Here is a 20,973-nt window from a genome sequence, read left to right on the forward strand (position 1 = left end):
TCTCGTTTAAGTATAAATACAGGCACCGCGTGTAAAGCATCTGGTTGCCAAGAGGAAATAGGAGATATACTTACATACTTACTTCATTGGCAGCAGTCCTTCAAAGAAGTGGATGTGCTTGGACAGTAAGGGTCAGAGGTGTTCTGTATTGTGGAGAAGGCAGAGAGAGACAGGACACCTCCAGGGTGCTGGAGGAAGTGTACTCAAATGCAATCACAAGTACAACTTTTAAAAGGTGCAGTGCCATCATGAGTGTTCAGCTCAGCACTGGCATGGGAAAGAGAAGAGCCCTAGTCATTCCCTCAACCTGTCTGGTTGTCCCTCATTTCTGGTTGCTTCCCACATGATCTCAGTGGATGGAAAAGGAGCATTCTGCAGCCTTAATCTGGTGCACAGGGCAGCCAGAATCTAACCCATAATTAGATTATGTTGTGCATGATTTATTCCTGTGAGGAGGGAAACTACTTTCTGATTCTCAGAGAAATGATGATGTACATGTGAGAAATGTACTGGGTGGGGCAAAGAAATATCAACATGGAATTCTAGTCCATAAAATTGCCCTTTCAGCTATAAAAGGATCTGTATGCAGTCACAGATTTATGTGGGGTTTGGAACCAAATGGATAAATACAGAACAAATGAACATTTGCAGAATCAAAAGGTAGCTCACTAAAACTGTTTCCAGAGAAATATGTAGATCAGAAGCCCCTCAGTAGTCTTCCCACATAACAGATCCAGAGGCTACTTAGCAGCTGTCAGCAAAATGGTTGGGAGGAGTCTGCCAAAGAGAGCCACATGCTGCTGCTGGAAAAAATCTTCCACAACTAAGCTTGGCATTCATATCTCTGACTGCCATCCAGTGAACGAGAGGAACTAACTAAATTGAACTAACGAAATTGCACTGTCTACACTGATCACAATTATTAAGACCATATTTAAAATTAGGAAAGTGAGAACACAAAAAACACCAATAGCTCTGCAGTTCATCTGTATTCACCTCTGCCTGCCACTTAAGTATTGTCAGGGTAACACCCTACTAAATGAGCTGTGAGACATACAGTAAACTAAAAACTGAGGCCAACAGGCTAGATGACATGATACTGCCAAATTCCCATCCTCCTCCTTTTCAGAAATATATTGTATGAACTTAAGATGGGAAACTAAGCAAATAATTAAAAGGACAGATGATTATTCAGTTGTAGGAACAGTTCATTCTCTCTCAGGATGTTTAAAATGGATACCGACTGATTAACATCTGCAGCACAAAATTTGAAATTAACTGCACAGTTCCCATCCGCTGAAGTCCCTGGTCATTAGAATGTACTTTCACAGCCACAGATTTACTTTTATATGTGAGTGCATAGTCATCATTACCAAGAGATCCAAAAATTGCTGTCACTGCAGGGTTTGCCAGAATGCAAAATTTAGGGTGGATTTCAGCTCCGGACAGAGAAATACTTTGTTTTTATTATAAAAATTTATAAGTTTGAGTTGCCAAGTTAATTCGAGGCAGTTAAAAGTTTGCTTCTTATTCATTGATGTATAAATAACCTCCTGAACTGTACGATGATTAGAGATGGACTGGAGGCAGGGCAGGATTTTTTATGAGATTTTCAAGAAATGTACCCATCTTTTTTCCAACCAGCTCTAACAATGTTTTTACAAAGCAGGGTCCAGTATGAAAGGCAGTTTACAGGGAAGTGTGCATTTTTACCTTAGCATTCTCCATTCCTCACAAAGTAAAGAAAATAAAGGGACAACGATATGGCAAAAGCACAGAACCTGGAGTTAGAAGACATTGATTTTATTCTTGGCTCTGTCACTGAATTCTTCCATGACCTGGGATAAAACACCATATTGCTTTGTGCTTCAGTTTCCCCATCTATAAAATGAGGATAATAAAGACTTACCCCCATCTTATCAGCTCCCTCGGTTTTGTTCCTTTGCTGGTCTTGAAAGTGTTATCCACAAACTGATGTTGCTGATACTCCTATTTGTGATGCCGTTTCCATTGCTCCAGAGAGGGCTCTGTCCACATTCTCTAATATGGGTGTAACTATGTATAAACAAGCAATAAATCAATGCACTCTCTCAAGACCCAACACGTTAAGCAGAGAAATCCCATATCTGGTGCAAAATGAAATAGCTAGTGAAGACGACCAGTAACCTATTCTGTAGCATTGAAGACTTGAAAGGAATTATGTGGTTAAGGTATTGTGTTGGATTTTTAAATTTCCTGGGATACAATAAGTGGAATGCAGATAATGTAAATACAAATATAGGAATCTCAGCAGAGTAGATGGTGAAAAAAAAATAGAACAGAGACCACCAATATGATGTGGATATATTTTCCAAATGAACTTAATGGGAAAAATCTTTTTGGCAATGGTGCTGTCTCACATGCCAAGCAAATTGAAAATCTTGCAAGATATTCCATTTCTTACACTTGTCATGATCCTTTCCACAATGTAAAACTAGAATACCAGCAATTCCTCTGCCTAGACAGAACAACTTCCACTATTACTCAGAGGAAACAGTCATTTCAGGTTCATATCTCAAAAACATCAATCTCAAAAGCCTTTCTCCAAAACAAATTACTCATTTAAGACATACAGTTACCAGTGCCTATTTTTCTTGCAGAATGTTCCAGAAATGGCTTCCAGATCTCAGCTACCTTCTTCCTGTTGGAATAACTTGAAGTCTCTTTTACCTTTTGGAAAGAAATTGCTTCAGAATAGATTAGTAAATTCTGGAAACAATCTCAATAGCTCTTTTGGATTTAGTCATAAAGAATGCCAGGCTGTCATAAAGGAATTGCTAAACAACAAAAAAAAATCTTAAAGAAAACCAGAGGCAAACCTTCCAAAAATTAAACAGAGACTCATCCAAATACTTTATAACCCTCCAAAAAAGAAAATTCTAGCCATTGCTCTATATTACAGTACTGGAAAAGTTCAGTGGCCAACCACAGATAGGCACAGATGTTCAGATCTTGAATCTTGTCCCCAAGTCTATGGGTGGTAAGATTTAATCTTAATGCTACTGTCAATCATTTTAATTGATCATCGGGGAACTAATTGTTGGCTGAATATCAGAAGATCCAGCAGTTCAGTTAAATGTCTAAAAGTCTGTGCGCCTTATTAAGCCACACAAGGGGGAAGAACTTGTATGGAAACATCACAAATAACACAATCTTTTCTGTCACAACATTTCTAGTCCTTCCTGCTTATAGCTGAGCTGATAGAATAGGCTCTTTAATAATACATGGTTTAGAAGAGGAAATTATGTAATAATCAAGAACAAATGCAAACCTGTTCAATTGTTATAACATTCTGAAGAACATTCCTAGGAAATACCAGATGTAGTGCAGTGGGCCATCACCTTCTAGTCACAGTCTTGTTGCGGGGTAGGACTTCACTCCAAATTAAAATGGCACTGGCCCATGTTATAAAACTCACTTAGTGTGCTGTTAGCAACTGACTGTCAATGGGATTGTGGCTCTTGACTGACAAAATTCCTTTTAAATTTTTAAAGATTTTTAAAGACATTTAGTCATTTAACTCCCATTGGTTTCAGTGGGAGTTAGGCACCTAAATGCCTTTAAAAACCTGGGGCCAAAGTTAAAGAGATTCACCAAGCCAGGATCCTCCTTTCACTTATTTCCCTCAAATACCTCAGCTTTTCAAAGACACTTTTCCTACCTTAAGGGGTGTCCTAGCTCATGATGACCTTTGTCACTGTAGGTGTAGGGTTACCATTCGTCCGGATTTACCCGGACATGTCCTCCTTTTGTGTGCTAAAAATAGCGTCCGGGGGGAATTTGTAAAGCACTCACAATGTCCGGGATTTCCCCCTCCCCCGGCAGAGCGAGCGGCTGGGAGGGCTGCAGGAAAGTCCCGGGCTGGACTCCGGAGCAGCTTCCTCCTCCCACCCCCCCCCTCCCTGCATTCTGAGCCGGCCGGCAGCTCCTCCTCCTGCAGCCCGCTCCGGCAGCCCTGTGCAGGACCAGGGACCGGGTTTTGTTGTGCTGGGGAGCTCAGCCATGTGTCCGGCTGGCACAGAGCCCAACACCCTGTTCTGAGCAGCAGGGTAAGGGGGGGCAGGAGAAGGGACAGGGAGGTTCTGGAGGGGGCAGTCAAGAAACGGGGGGGGGCTTTTGGAGGGGAGTGGAGAAAGTTTTGGGCAGTCAGGGTACAGGTAGGGGGTAGGGTCCTGGGGGGCAGTTGGGGGGGTCTTAGGAGGGGGCAGTTAGGGGACAAGGAACAGGGAGTCTTAGGTAGGGGGTGGGGTTCTGGAGGGCAGTTAGGAGCAGGGGTCCCAGGAGGGGGCAGTCAGGGGACAAGGAGCGGGGGGTAGGGGGCTGGGAGTTCTGGGTGGGAGCTGTCAGGGGGCAGGAGTGGGGAGAGGGATCGGAGCAGTCAGGGGACAGGGAGCAGAGGGGTTTAGATGGGTCAGGAGTTCTGGGGGGGCTGTCAGGGGGCAGGAGTGTGGAGAGGGATCGGAGCAGTCAGGGGACAGGGAGCAGAGGGGTTTAGATGGGTTGGGAGTTCTGGGGGGGGCTGTCAGGGGGTGGGGAGTGGTTGGATGGGGCGTGGGAGTCCCAGGGGTCTGTCTGGGGGTGGGGGTGTGGATAAGGGTTGGGGCAGTCAGGGGACAAGAGGCAAGGAGGCTTAGATAGGGAGTGGAGTCCCGGGGGGCAGTTAGGGGCAGGGGTCCCAGGAGGGGGTAGTCAGGGGACAAGGAACGGGGGGAGGGTTGGGGGTTCTGGGGGGGCGGGAAGTGGGAGGGGCAGGGGCGGGGCTAGGGCGGGGCTCCTCCCGTCCTCTTTTTTGCTTGTTGAAATATGGTAACCCTATGTAGGTGGGCCATCTAAACAGTATATTTATTTGCACTGCAGTAGTGCCCAGTAGCCCCAATCAGGGACCAGGCACCAACGTGTTGAGCCCTGTATGCACACATACTGAAAAGACAATCCCTGCCCCCAAAGAGCTTAAAAACTTGACTCTTGATGCACTCAGAAGGAGAAATCTGTACATGAGGAGATATTGGAGAGGGGGAGTGAACTATTATTAAAGAACCCTAGATGAATAAAATCCTCCAATTTAGTAAACCATAATTAGGGGTTATTGTTTTAAAGAAATACACAATATAAGATAGAGTACATATTACATTTTACAACTCATTCTCATCCATATGAAGTTCATTTCCAAATTCACATGGATACTATTTTTGAACTAGAGAGAGCAGAGGTTAAGTAGGAATGAAACAGGAAATGGAACAACAAATAAAAGCTATGAAACAAAACCCTGTGTTTTCTGTAATTTGGACTCTAATGGCTTTATCCAGCAGGAACATTATGCATGCAGGAGTCCATGGAAGGCAGCAGACAGCTGTTTAACCTGTCCCAGTACCCTGCCAACCTACTCTGCGGAAAGCTGGCCGGGGTCCAGGTGTCTCACTAGGAAATGCAAAAGGGGATGGCCATTCTAATAGAACACCTTTTTCAAGCCCCCTGCGCCACATTGCTATGTCTTTCTCTTAAGCACAATAAATAAATAAATAATATAACATAACCACCCTAAAACCAAAGACAAAATCCCTTCTCAAAGAGCTGCAGACACTTTAAAAAAAAAAAAAAAACATTTTGGAAGTTAATTTTTCCAAAGCTGAATTAGAAAGGACATATTTGCTAGTCATAGATCAGAAGGCTCAGAGCAGAGTCCATTTAGACATTTCTTGCTAGGACTTATGCCCCCAACAAACATGTGATGCTTATACATGGTCTCTTGCCTGCCTTTACACACGGCCATCTGTTAGGCAGAATTGCCCATTCCCAAATAGTTCCAGACTGTTTCATGATAGCTTAGGTGCCAAGCAAACGCACGCATAGGTAGGGGATTGTGCTGTCACCTTCTGCAGAAGATAGAAGGTATCTTCTTCCTGACAAAAAGAACAGGAGTACTTGTGGCACCCTGGAGACTAACAAATTTATTTGAGCATAAGCTTTCGTGGGCTATAGCCCACTTCATCGGATGCATAGAATGGAACACACAGAAAGAAGATATTTATACATACAGAGAACATGAAAAGGTGGAAGTTGTCCAAATTCTTCCTGAAAGTAATCCCTGCCCCATTGCCATCACATGTATTTGTAGATTTGATATCAGCTACTGAAACTTATGTGCCATAAAGAGCAAACAATGGATAACAGAAGGAGTGGTTTGTAGGCACTTTTGGCTGAGAGAATGGTTTGTAGCACAGCAGATGTCTAGAAATTTAGATGGAGGCACTGTAACTAGAGACCCTTGGGAGTAAAATCAAATAAAAAAGAATCAAGGCAGCAGTGTCCCAGTTTATATTTTTCAAACCACAAGGGACATCTGTGAAAATAATTGTGCTATTTCTTTGATGGACAGGGGAGGACATTCCAGATGTGACAGTGATGCTCACAGGTTTCTCAGTTTAATCTATATCCCTGCTGAAGTCTTTTCTCACAGTGGTTTCTCTGCTAAGAGAGGAGAGATGCCTGACAGGGGGAGACAAAATGTTTGTCTCTAAGGGCTAAGAGCTGGAAGAATTTTATCCGTCTTTCTGAGACAGATCACCTTGAAGAGTGTGTGCCAACATCTACATATAGGAGGTGTGACTTTGAATCCTAACTTATTTCCCGCAGTGTTTTCAAATCTTATAGTCCTCATTATATATGGGAACTATTTTACAGAAAAGCCTGTGCTTTTGGGGCTTAACCCTGCAAGGGGCTGAGTGAGCAATCTGGCCCTTAGTTAGAAATGCATTTAAGCACATGCTTAGCTTGCAACATGCAAATAGTGCTTTTGAAGTCAGACTACTCACATGCTTAAAGTTAAGCAGCTGATTAAGACCTTTGCTGGATTGGGGTCAGAGTTGTCACTTCCGTACCTTGCAGGATTGAAGCCCTGAATCAAACACGGGGCATGATTCTGATCTCACGCACCAACCTGCCAGCTATGTCTTGAAAACTGTGCTATTTTACAGGATATTTGGCACTACAGAAAAGAACAACTTTATTAGAAGTCAGAGGATACTGTCGCATCAAATGTCAGAATCAAGCACTCATAAGTCATAACAGTTAAACAACAGAAGCCCACAAAGGTTTGTCTGCCAAAACTCTGAATCTGTACTAAACACAGCTCTACTTTTTTACCAACTGTATCTCCTCCAATTCATTAGAAAAGTTTAGTATTCTTAACTGTACCCATCAAGCTGACAATTTTTATTGAAGTCTTTCCCCCACTGACAATATAGTCAGACTATTCATCTGATGAAAGAACAGCACATTTCAGGGTTTGTCATCTGACTTCTTATAAACTTGTCATTTGGCGTTAAATACCATGACCATGTTGATTAGAGCAACAGTATGACATAGGGATGGAAAATGCTGTCAACTCACTACAAAAATATATAAGGTCTCACTTTTAATTACTCAGTTAGTAACAGATTAGTTCTTATTGCCTGCCAACAGCATGACCTCTCTCTCTCTCAAGGTCAGCATAAATCAAAAGAAATCAGATGAGCCTGAACTTGTCGTTTATTCACTTCTAACCCTTTCATAAGAAAATCTGTTTAACAAAAAAGCAAGTCTCTGTTCAATAAGGAGACCATTATTAGGTCTAAAGAGCCAAATTTCCTGTTGTATTTTTTTTTTCTGAATAGCCTCAAGTAATATTCCAGGAAAAAGGGCCTTGATACTGTTTTCTTTGTGAAATAAAAAGAAAATCAGCATTAGAAACACGATATTGCTTACAGGTTTCAAATACCACTACGAATAAGGGTTTCCTGGTTCCATGCTTTAAGGATTAACGGTATTAAGAACTACAAAATTACATTTGTCATGTTTACTTTATCTGTCTTGATCTGACAAACCTCTGCAAAACTTATAAATATGGGGTGAATGTGGCTGTTTTCTGAGCTTTTTGGCTAATAATTATAGATAATCCCATAAAATGCAGCATTTCACTTGCAAAAAAAATATTTAAAAGTTTGTAAAACCATGAATATGGTGCTGGTTTAAAAGTTAACTATTTCTTTTGGGCAAGACAGTTGCTTGGTAACACGTGGCTATTGCTGTGATAATTGTAAAATACTTTTAATGTTGAATGGATGCTCCAGAACCTAAGTTTTCATTTAAACCCCAAATTATGTTTCTGGCTCTTATGGCCGGGGGAAAGTGTTTTATTTGCCAGATACCAGTGACTTCTTTGACAAAGATTGGGATTTTTGGGAAAATGCCCAGGCATTTCAGATGGAGAATGCCTTCCCAAAAGCCTGATACACAGGCACACACAATTTTTGTATGCCTATAAATAGTTTTGCCAGAGGTATAATTTTTTTTAAAACTTGAAATAGTTATACCAGTACAACCACTAGCATGGGCACAGTTACGCTGGTAAAAAGCTGCCTTGTACCAGGATAGCTTATTCCCAATCCCATATGGGAACAGGCTATACCCATATAAGCCCATTCATACCAGCGTAACTGTGAATCCACATTCGTGAGGGTGTATTGCATTAACTATATGAGTGTCGTTAGAGCAGTACAACTTTCTATTGTAGATGAGAAACTGTAGTTCATAAAAAGAGGAACCACTGCTGTTTTATTGTTTATTTAGTATTTGTATTACCATAGGGCTTAGGAGCACTAGTCCTGGACCAGGATCCTATTGTGATAGACGCCGTACAAAAGAGATTTTTTTCTGGAACTAAAAATCAATGTGAAACTCAGATACAAAATATTGACGGAGGCTCAATTTAGGTTGCTGTACATGTAACATACATGTAACATACATGACACAAAGCTTCAAAAGCAAAAAGACAGATAGAACATGAAGCCACCTAATCACTACTCTTTCGGCAGTGGTGTGCCGAGTCTTCATTTATTCACTCTAATTTAAGGTTTCGCATGCCAGTCATACATTTTAACATTTTTAGAAGGTCTCTTCCTATAAGTCTATAATATATAACTAAAGTATTGTTGTATGTAAAGTAAATAAGGTTTTTAAAATGTTTAAGAAGCTTCATTTAAAATTAAATTAAAATGCAGAGCCCCCGGACCAGTGGCCAGGACCCGGGCAGTGTGAGTGCCACTGAAAATCAGCTCGCGTGCCGCCTTCGGCACACATGCCATAGGTTGCCTACCCCTGCTCTACTCCTTCCAGAGAGACACATCTCTACTAACACAATTACCATGTTCCTCAGACAACCACCACAACCTCTACTACACTTGCAATACCAACCTTTCATCACTCCCTGGCTCAAACTTGGGTAAGTGGTTTCCAAGAACTCTGCAGAAGGGGTGGAGTCTAGTCTATTTGTTGTGGGGCAGGGGTCGTGGGAAGAATTTAGCTGTTCCTTTGTCCAATAGCATTACTTATAAAGGGGCTGGATCTTGCTTTCCTTGTGCACTCCAAGGAAAGAAGCACATATGCCTAAAGCAATCACAATCTCATCCCATATGCACAGGTGTCATTACAGAATGTAGGGCCAAAAAGACACAGAGGGCTAATTCTGCCTTCATTTACACCCATAAAACCTCCTAAAGTCAATGGAATTGCACACATATAATAATAGTACTACCAAGCTCTTGCATAGAGCTTTTCATCAGTCGATCTCAAAATGTTTTTCAATGAGTTCAGTATCACAATCCCCATTTTACAGATAGGGAAACTGAGGCATACAGCAGGGATGTGACTCTCCCAGGGTCAGCCAGCAGACCAGGGGTAAAATCAGGAATAGAACCCAGGTCTCTTGACTCCCAATTCAGTGTTTTATCCATTAGGCCACACTGAGGGAAAAAGCTGGCCCTTCTAGAGAGAGAATGCTGCTCAAAAAAATTATAACGAATGCAGTAGATATCATGTTAATTGAGATGTAACAGTGATAAAATTCCCATATAAGGACTACAGAATATATGCACACATAAAAATGAGGGATGCATCCATATTTGTCTTGCTAGGTACACATTTAGTAACTTAGCTACCATACTTCCTACACACAAGCCATCTTCAACTCTGGTATTCAAATGTCAACCTATTAGTGGGGAACCCCAACTAATTCAGTCATCCATATATTTCTGCAGCATGATTTGTGGATTAGTTACAGCAGGAAAAATTATAATGACAAATCTATATACAAAGCAATATACATTATTCATATCTGCAATAAAAACATCAAATGTATTGTCATGACTTATTGCAGTGTGATACATATGCGCTATTTGGCCAGATGTTTCCTTTTCTTTAGATTTGAAAATTTCACATGCAGCCAAAGGCAGGGACTGTGGGTAGGGATGGAATTTAATTGTTTAAAGTTAAATGTGCAAATGATGGCATTTATTAAACTGTTAAATTCATATTATTCATTCTCCACTTAAGTCTCCTTTTTCTTGTCCCTCCTCTCAGCTGACTGCACAAACCGATGTTGGGCTGAGGAGATGGACTTGATTATGTTTCCTTACTTTATTTCCCCCCCCCCCCCCCCGCTACCTAAAAATAGTTTTATTTATTTGCTTGTTAGAGCATAATAGGATAAATTCATTTTTGGAGTAACTACTATCAAGGGGAGAGATAGCTCAGTGGTTTGAGCATTGGCCTGGTAAACCCAGGGTTGTGAGCTCAATCCTTGAGGGGGCCACTTGGGGATCTGGGGCAAAATCAGTACTTGGTCCTGCTAGTGAAGGCAGGGGGCTGGACTCAATGACCTTTCGGTGTCCCTTCCAGTTCTAGGAGATGGGATATCTCCTTTCATTTCATTTACTGAATGGATTTACAGAAGTGATTGAATTTGACCTAGCACTACTTCTATATAGCCACCCTTTGAAATAAACATGAAAACCTGGAAAAATAAAAATTAATATTTTAAGTCATGTAAAAATCATATTTTCTGTGAATTAATTTTTACTGGGAGCAAAGAGGTTTATGTGATTATTGCATAGCAATTGACCCAGTCTTATAGTCAGTGTCTAAGAGAGACCAGCGTAGAACAGCCAACAGCCCAGTGGTTAGAGTACTGACCTGGGTTCAAATCCCTGCCCTAGATCAGGCAGAGCAACGATTCCCTGGCCACTAGGCTAGGGGCTATGCTGGGTTCACACTGCTCTCTTTTTGTAAAATAATGTCCAAAGCTCTCAAATTCATCCCAATACAGTACAGGAAAAAAAATTTGAAATCTCAAAAATATTAATGGGACAGGAAAACCATTTGCCATCCAGCTCTAATTAGGTATAACACAAACACCCAAGTAGTTATGTGGGTATAGTATGTGTGCGTGTTTTATTATATTATATATATATAGGAGGAGTAGATAGAGGACAAAAGCAGCATGTAACCAATACTGTAGGCAATAGATTTAGGTCAGCTTGGGTGTCATCGGTGCACCGCAGCAGGTAGATAAGGCAAAAGCATCCATTTGTAGTAAAATGTTTCCTTCCCCTTCTCCACAACCTGTGAGCAAAAGTCCATTCTAGAAGGTGGCCAGGCAATCTGCTCCCCTCGTGTGGGAAGGCAGCATCTGCATGGCGACTCCCCATTCCAACAAAGCAGGCAGAAGCCTACAGGAGCCAGCACTCCTTCTACTGGTGCCACTGAACTGTCTTTGAAAATTTAGCAATACTCTAGGGCATCCCCAAACCTGAGGCAGCCCCAGACTGCACTGTGGGACCGTAAAACCCTGCAGCATGTGAGGATCCCGCTCTCTTTTCCTGCTGGAGCTGCGGACCTCTCAGGAAGGAGACGGGGGAATCTTGCACACACTGAGATTTTACAATTCTAAAGGGGATCCTGGGGTGAAAACTGCAGCTAAACCCCAACAGTATCTTTAAATTTAAAGATACAGTGCAGCAGGGTTTGCTGGGTCCCATGTGTCCCGACTGGGTTTAGGGCTAATTCAAGGTATAAGGAATTGATCCAGCTGGTTTTTACTTTCTCTGAGCCTATTCACCCATCACTACCCCTGCCAAATATTAGCTTTTGGGAAGAAATCAGAACCAAACAAAAACTGTTTTAACAGTGCACTCTGCTGTACATTATATTATATATATATATAGGAGGAGTAGATAGAGGACAAAAGCAGCATGTAACCAATACTGTAGGCAATAGATTTAGGTCAGCTTGGGTGTCATCGGTGCACCATAGCAAGTAGATAAGGCAAAAGCATCCACATATCACTTCCAGGCACCTTCTTCGTTATCACTCCCACCCTCCTGCTATTATTTTCTCTCTATTACTGTTCAGTGTCCAACCCTGTATAGCACTTGGAAATACGGTATGTACGAAAGATGCTATACAAAATAAAGTTGTAAGACATGGCATATATTTGATCCTTTTTGGGGTCTGGACTGTTTCTAAATCCACCAAGAGGGTGAGCTGAAGATTAACTGATCACTTGTACAAAAGGAAAAAAAGGGAGTTACTGAAAGCTTATGCCTTGAAAGAATAGCCCTGCTAAAGGAGGCAGAACAGCTGTGCTGCACAGGACTCCATGTTGCAGCTGCACGACTATCACCCTCAAAAGGGCAGACAGTGAACTCCTTTCTTTATCAAGACCATTTCTACTGGGGGGCCTCAGCCATACTGTGGCTTGACTTGATCGGGGGGAACGGCTCTTTGTGCCTTTTACCCCCTTGACATAACTAAGCCAGGCCCACTCTGGACTACAGCGTAAACAGCTTGAGCAGGCTGAGGGATACAAATCTCCTTAACAGCAGCTCAGAAGGTTGGCCTATGCCTTGCAGCGTAAGGGTTTATATTCCTCAGTTTTTAAAATCCTATCTAATGTAACTGTGGCCATGGGATACATGTGGCCCAGAGACCCTCTGACCATACTTTTTTGGGAGGTGACAAATTTACTCCCTCATCCCTCTTCAGACCTGGGCTGATTGAGGAGCTCGCTGGACCGCTCAAGTTGATTTTCAATAAGTCTTAGAACACTGGGGAAGTTCCAGAAAACTGGAAGAAAGCGCATGTTGTGCCAATTTTTAAAAACGGTAAATGGGATGACAGTCTGACATCGATCCCGGGCAAGACAATGTAGCAGCTGATATGAGACTTGATTAATAATGAACTAAAGGAGGGGAATGTGATTAATGCAAATCAACATGGGTTTACAGAAAATAGATCCTGTCACACTAACGGATATTTTTTTCTGATGAGATTACAAGTTTGGTTGATAAAGGTACTAGTATGGACATAATATCCTGGGACTTGGTGACTATGATATTTTGATTAAAAAACTAGAGGTATATAAAATTAACATGGCACATGTTAAACAGACTATAAATTAGTTAAGTGACAGATCTCAAAATGTAACTGTAAATGGGGAAACATCCCTGATCAGGTCTGTTTCCAATGGGGTCCTGCAGATATGGGTTCTTGGCCCTACACTATTTAACATCCTTATCAGTAACCTGGAATCAAAAATAAAATCATCACTGATGAAGTTTGCAGATGACACAACAATTAGAAGAGTGGCAAATAATGAAGAGGATAGATCCCTGATTCAGAACTATCTAGATCACTTGGTAAATTTGGCGCAAGCAAAAATTTTAATGTGGCTAAATGTAAATTCATACATCTGGGAAAAAAGAATGTAGGCCATTTTTACAGGATGGGGGAATCTCTCCAGGGAAGCAGTGATTGAAAAAGATTTGTGGGTCATGGTGGATAATCAGCGTAAGATAAGTTCATTACACAAAAAGTGTAATTGCTGTGGCCAAAAGAGCTCATGCCATCCTGGGATGTATAAACAGAGGAATATTGGGTAGGATTAGGGAGATTATATTTCCTTTGTATTTGGTACTGGAGTGACCACTAGTGGAATTGTGTGTCCAGTTCTGCTATTCACAGTTCAGAAAGGTTGTTGATAAATTAGAGAAGGTTCAGAGAAGCATCATGAGAATGATTAAAGGGTGAGAAAACCTGCCATATAACGATAAATTCCAGGAGCTCAATCTATTTAGCTTAACAAAGAAAAGGTTAAGGGGTGATTCGATCTCTGTCTGTAAGTACCTACATGGGAAACAAATATTTAATAATGAGCTCTTCAATCTACCAGAAAGAGGTATAACATGATCCAATTGTTGGAATTTGAAGCTAGACAAATTCAGACTGGAAATAAGATGTACATTTTTAATAAAGAAAGTAATTAATCTTTGGAACAATTTACCAAGAGTCCTGGTAGATTCTCCTTCACTGACCATTTTTAAATCAAGAAGTGATGGGTTTTTTTTCTAAAAGATATGTTCTAGGAATTAGTTTGGGGAAGTTCTATGGCTTGTGCTATACAGGAGGTCAAACGAGATAATCACAATGGTTCCTTTTAGCCTTAGAATTTATGAATCTGATACAGACATCAACCACAGATGCCCATCTTCAGCGTGCAGTGGTGGTGGCAATAGCACATGGATTCTCTGTTGCTTTGTCTCTGTCCATTAAACAAAAATGCATCAGTTCCACTGTGCTATGTGCCCTCGTGTAAGCACAAACAGCTTAAAGGTTTCACCCAGTAAAGAATTTACAACAGGAACACTGAAGGGAAAATGAATATTAATGCATCCATTGCAGGTGGTTTGGGAGAAAGCTCCAGTGATTTTATTGTGCTTTATCTTGTGAAACAGACCTGGTAAGAAGTCTGAGATTCTTTCATGAGAAAGGTATTGCAAAAAGGAAAGGATTGGAAAGTATTCAGAATTGAGGAAACACATATACACTAGGTGGCACCAAAGCAAATATTATTTCCTCACTGCACCAGTGCAAGTGGCTGAAAACCGCAGATCAGATATTTTAAAAGATTAATATTTATAGACTACATAATAAATGTTTGGAAACAGACAGCTGTAATGGTTCAAGGGACACAAAAACATTAGTTCAATAGGCTTTCCACTCCTAAGAACAGTATTTTACAGCACGTCCCATGACCCAGGAGCACTTTGTCCTAATAAAGGCCACTAAAGTTCTGGGAGCTAAGCCATGAACTCTATTCTTTCCATAGAGTGCGAACATCTCCTAGCAATAACTTCTGCTCACAGGCAGCGAGATGGCTGTTTTCAGAGGTCATGGAGGTCTAGACTTTATCAGCTCTGCTTTCTCTGAAAGGAAATTGTTCAATACACTGGAGGTAGGATGCTTGCCTGGAACCCACGTCTGAGATATTACAGAAAGATTGCCGCTCATCCATACCTCTGACCAACACCCCATGCTGCTCATCCACATGGACACTAATCAAGTATCAGAGGGGTAGCCATGTTAGTCTGAATCTGTAAAAAGCAACAGAGGGTCCTGTGGCACCTTTAAGACTAATAGAAGTATTGGGAGCATAAGCTTTCGTGGGTAAGAACCTCACTTCTTCAGATGCAAGTAATGGAAATCTCCAGACACTAATGATACTGCCAAGTCTGACCCTAAGCAGATCAGAAATGACTACAGAACTCTGGGAGCTGGGTGAAGGGGTTGGGGTGCATGTTGTGTTCTCGTCCATCCTCCCCATTGAAGGTCAGGGCCCAGGCAGGGACACCTACATCTTGGAGATGAATGCATGGCTGTGCAGTTAGTGTCGATGGAGTGCTTTGGCTTTCTTCATCATGGGATGCTGTTCCAGGAAAAAGTTCCACCAGACAGGAAGAGTATCTGCTGGAAAGAGATGGGGTCCACTTGACCAGGAAGGGAAAGAGCATTTTCATGCACTAACTCACCAATCTAGTGAGGAGGGCTTCAAACTAGGTTCAAAGGGGGCAGCAGGCAGGTGACAAAAGCCCACAGGTAAGTATTAAAAAAAAAAAAGATGACCTTAAGGGAGAACATGGAAAATTACAATAGGATTATAGGAGCAACTATCAGTGGTGGAATGTGCTCAACATTTTAGCTATCTATACACGAATGCAAGGGGATTATGGGGATTGACCGGAGGAACTGAAAGTACTAGTACATAAACTAAATTATGACTTAATTGGCATCACAGAGACTTGGTGGGATAAGTCTCATGACTGGAAAATTGGCATAGAGGGGCATAGCTTGTTCAGGAAGGACAGGTAGGGTAAAAAGAGAAGTTGTTGCATTATACATCAAACATATACAAACTTGTTCTGAAGTGCACAAGGAGGAGGGAGGCAGACCAGTTGAAAGTCTCTATATAAAGCAAAAAGGGGTAAAATAAAAAATATGGGTAGCACTATGGTAGGGTCTACTTTAGACCACCAAAAGAGGAAGAAGCATTTCTAGAACAAATAACAGAAATACCCAAAACACAAGACCTAGTAGTAATCAGGGACTTTTCCAACAGATATCTGGGTAGTTAAAGAAATACAGCAGAACACAATTTACATTCAGGTCTTGGAATGTACTGGGGACAACTTTTTCTTCCAGAAAGTGGAGGAAGAAACCAGAAATGTGGCCATTTTAGAATTGATTCTGACCAATAGGGAGGAGTTGGTAGCAAATCTGAAAGTGGAAGGCAATTTGAGAGAAAGTGATCATGAAGTGACAGATTTCATTATGCTAAGCCAGGGGTTCCCAAACTTGGTTCGCGGCTTGTTCAGGGTAAGCCCCTGGCAGGCCACAAGACGCTTTGTTTACCTTAGCGTGCGCAGGTACGGCCACTCGCAGCTCCCAGTGGCCATGGTTCGCAGTTCCTGGCCAATGGGAGCTGCAGGAAGTGGTGGCTACAGGGGAAGCAGCAGATGTGATATATCTTGATTGTGGTTAGGCTTTTGACACAGTCCCACATGACATTCTCATGGGCAAACTAGAGAAATGAGCTCTAGATAAAATTACTATAAGGTGGGCATACAACTGGTTGAAAGACCATAGTAGTTAGGAATGGTTCTCAATCATATTGGGAGGGCTTATCTAGTAGGGCCTTGTGGGTTCTGTCCTAGGTCTGGTACTATTCAATATTTTCATTAATGAATTGGATAATGGAGTGGAGAGAATGCTTATATAATGTACAGATGACACCAAGATGGGAGGGTTTGCAAGCACTGGGAGACAGGACTAGAATTCAAATCAACCTTGACAAATTAGAGAATTGGTCTGAATTCAACAAGATGAAATTCAATAAAGGCAAGTGCAAAGTTCTTCACTTACAAAGGAAAAAAATATCAAATTCACAGATCCACCACAACCCTTGGTAAATTGTTCCAATGGCTAGTTAACTTCACTGTTGTTAATTTGCACCTTATTTCAAGTCTGAATTTGTCTACTTTCAACTTCTACCTATTGGATCTTGTTATACCTTTGTTTGCTAGACTGAGGAGCCTTCTTATCAAATTTCTGTACCTCACATAGGTATTTATAAATTGATGAAGTCTACCACTGATGACTTAACCTTCCATTGGAAAATTAAGACAGACTGAGCTCCTTAAATCGATTACTATAAAACATGCTTTACAATAATGTAATCACACATGGCTGTTCTCTGAACCTTCTCCAATTTTTGGACACCGTAACTACACAAAGTATCCCAGTAGTGTTCAACCAGTGCCAAATATAGAGGTAATATGTCATCCACAGATTTTATGTTTTCTTCTTGGTCATTGATAAAAATGTTAAATAGCATCCTGGCATAGAGTGGTTGGCCCCTGTAAATGAAGCAGGTCCAGTGCCCTTGTGTTAGCAGCACAGGTGCTCGCAGTTTGGCCAGTTAAGAGGATGGGGCAGCATCTTGAGGCTACAAGAGATCAGGGAGTGACCCAGTGAGACAGAGTCCTGGAAACTGGATGAGGTCTCTGCAGGTCCTCCCTGGCAAGAGGGAGGAATTATCAAGGAGTCAGTGGAGGGAGGAGCTAGTTGGCGGACCTTCCTAAGTCAGACACCACCAAGGGCAGAGAAAGCTGGGGTGAGGGCTGAAGGATGACAGCAGGAGTAGGAGACACCTGCTGGCTCTCAGAGCCAGAGGGCCAGGGCACAGTGAGGGATGCTGGGGCTACATTTGTTAATTGCCTGAATTGTGTTGGGACTTGTGTGCATGGGGCTTTCTTCTGTATTAAATTAATCCTACAAGGGTCATTTGAACTAAGAAAGACTGTTCTGACTATTTCAGAGGACTCAGGAGGAGGGACACTGAGGCAGGCACACCTGTCATGCCATAGCCTGCTGGTGAAAGGCACTCCCGGGTGGGGCCACTTTCTTACACATCCTTAATAAATAAAATATGGTGCCCTTGCAAGCCCTGAGGTGATGCATGACTAAGTTGTAAGGGAAGAGTTTGCCCAGTTTGAAGTAGTGCAACAAAGCAATCATCAGCAGCTGAAATGCACTAAAGAGTTATTCCAATGACAAAGAGACTACGATAACTAGGAAAATACTTGCTCCGCTACCAGTTACCCCAAAATACACACATATCAAGAGGCCCTGGTTTAATTTATGGAGGACCTATTCCTCCCCCTATGAGTGCCGCTAATGATTCAGTGAATCTGAACCAAAACCAAAACAGGGGTAAGTTCTGATCCAGTGATTTGAATCTATCACTACTCTGCCCACAAGATTCAAAGAGGTTTGGATTAAAGGTTCCAGTTTTGGCCCATCTCTGATTTGAAATGTCACCAATCTAATTCACCTCATGTGATTCAAGGCAATCTAGTTCCTCCCAAGTTTCACCCAATAATTATTGGAAAACTAGTTTTTCAAGCTGCAAAATCCACTTCATAGCTAGGCCTTAACACTGTGGCAGTGTCTTTGAATGACAAATGCAGGCCTCCTCTGCAATACATTTTAGCTGTGACACCCTGATTTCAGTTAAAATTCATAGACTGTTAATTAGCACATGGAACAGGAAGTTTCTAAATAGTTCACCAGGTATGCATTTGGCAGGCTGTGCACCAAACCAAGAGTGTGGTTAAAAAATACCCCAAAACTCTCATATCATTGAAATGTTAATAAACATTTATTTCTTCTGGGACCTCCTATGTTAATAAAACCTGTCTGCTGGATTGAATCTTTAAAACTCAGGTATTAAATAGTAACACGGAGGTAGAATTTTTGAAAGTTATAGCACTAACAGTGCAGCAAAACATGGAGAGTATGCATTTTGGGGTGTCTATTTGACAGTTTTTATACTTTCATGAACTGTTCATTTTCTGTTGTGTTAGTTATTCCAACTCCCATAATCATTAGACCAAAGAGGAAATTGCAGCCTCAAGTGCTGCTGATTCACTGGTTCTCCAGAGTTAAAAGGAAAAAGCAGGATTAGATGGTTTTCCCAAATGTTTTTTCTTGTACTAATCATGCCGAGCTCACATTTCTGTGCACATTAAATAGTCAGATAGCTCCATCAAAACATTGCATGATTTGTTTAATACCAGGAAGCAATGTGGTTTACTGTACTTAATGTTATGGGGGCATGAGCTATTATTTTATCAATGCCAGGGCTTTCCAAGATGCACTGAAGCTGCGCCTACACTAGAGGACTGAACTACTGGTAAGAGAACAAGTGAGACAGCATGCCTGTGAAAGCCAGCGATGCAGTGCTGAGTCACTCTACGTTTTGCTCCAAATCTGCACTTGCACTGCACCGTCGCAGTTGCACTGCTGTGCTCCCAGAAAGGTTCCATGAAGCAGTCGCTTCTGGAAGATTTCAACAGTCAGGAATTATGGGAGAAGAGGTTAATGCCTAGAGTCTACCAGTGGGAACGCCTTGTAAATCCTTGGGCTGCAGCATTATTTGCTAGACCTTTTCTCAAAATGGAGGCTGGGATGAATCCTCCGCAAGAAAGATATCTGCTGGAGTTTGTGAAAGCAGTTGTGAGGCATCTCACGTGGCTGCAGTAAGGCAGTGGTGGGTGTTCCAGCTATGCCTACAGAGAGTCAGAGCCTGAAAATAGCAATTGTTGGAGCAATGGCCAGGCACCTGTGATTCCCAGCTAAGGCAGCTCCATGTAGTACTTAAGGAGTGTTCTCTGGGTGGAGTACTGCATTTGAGCCTGGACAAATGGATGAGCTCATGGGAAGTTTACCATCTTCCCATACTGCCATTTGAAGGCAGCTTTGTCTTACAGCAAAACAAAATCTGATTGTCATAATTGCAAGCTACAGCTCGTCACAGCTCTTTTGTCCATTGCCTGCTAGGTTTCAGCTCCATGTCCTAAATGTGGAAGTACATCTGTTCAACATTTGGCACGTGAAATCCTAGGAAGTATGCAATGACGAAATAGCCAGAATGAGCTATCAGCCAAGGTACAAAGCAATTCAATTGGAACTGAACAGCTAACTTCACCTTGCCAACCTGTAGGACATCTCCTTAGTGCTATTCTGTTCTCCTCCCACAATGCCAGGGCAAGGAAAGGACCACAAATATTAATTAAGCCTCTTACAACTGGGGAAACTGAAGCACAGAGGTGTTAAGCGACTTTTCCAAGGTTACAGAATTAGTGACTGGCAGGGCAGAGAACACAACAGAGGACTCTTGACTCACAGCCCCATGGACTAACCCCTAGATTAGCCTGCATTTTATATTTTTGTAATCCTTTCAACAGTGGGCAAATGTATGTGATTACAACAGCTTCAAATGAGCATCAGCCACTCTGTACAACAGCATATTTTTAAATGCAGCATTTCACACTTGCAGTTGATTATAATGTAATAAGACCTTTTTATTGCATGAAAGGTTAGAAGTTGTAACGCATTCATGTAGTATCAAAAAACCATACAGATATACCAATGTAATTTTGATGTGATAGCTATAGAGTCTTGGGTCTGGTACAAAGAACCTTTAAAAAAAACTGTATTTGAATGCGTAGCTATTTTGGTGGATTGGAGCTGGGCTGACGTAGTCAGAATGTATGTTTATATTACACGTGGAATCTCTTTAATAATGTCTGCTTATAATAAAATTATAAAGCAAAACTCATTTCAGATAGCTTTGCATGTGAGTTATTGGGGTTTGCAAAGATTTGATTGCTTGCCCAAACTGTGGATTCTGGGCCTAAGGGTTTTATTTACTACATTACATCA

The 20,973-nt window shown here is 41.7% G+C and overlaps 1 protein-coding gene across 3 annotated transcripts in view; it reads right to left on the reverse strand.

Moving 5' to 3' along the window:
• The window catches only part of LOC128835325 (alpha-1-antitrypsin-like), a 322,484-nt gene that overhangs the window by 47,106 nt on the left and 254,405 nt on the right, over window positions 1–20,973 (reverse strand). Inside the window, exon 1 of one of the 3 annotated variants that reach the window (XM_054024711.1) lies at window positions 1,910–2,008. The exons of 1 other annotated variant lie outside the window; for it this stretch is intronic. Coding sequence is in view for 1 of the 2 variants with exons in the window: in XM_054024714.1 (XP_053880689.1) it covers window positions 1,910–1,915 (6 nt within the window). In the remaining variant the exon portion in view is untranslated. Of the gene's footprint in view, window positions 1–1,909; window positions 2,009–20,973 lie in introns of those variants that run through there. One more of the 3 variants, XM_054024714.1, reaches the window with a different exon arrangement.

Source organism: Malaclemys terrapin, chromosome 4, assembly GCF_027887155.1.
Source record: "Malaclemys terrapin pileata isolate rMalTer1 chromosome 4, rMalTer1.hap1, whole genome shotgun sequence".
Lineage (NCBI taxonomy): Eukaryota > Metazoa > Chordata > Testudines > Emydidae > Malaclemys > Malaclemys terrapin.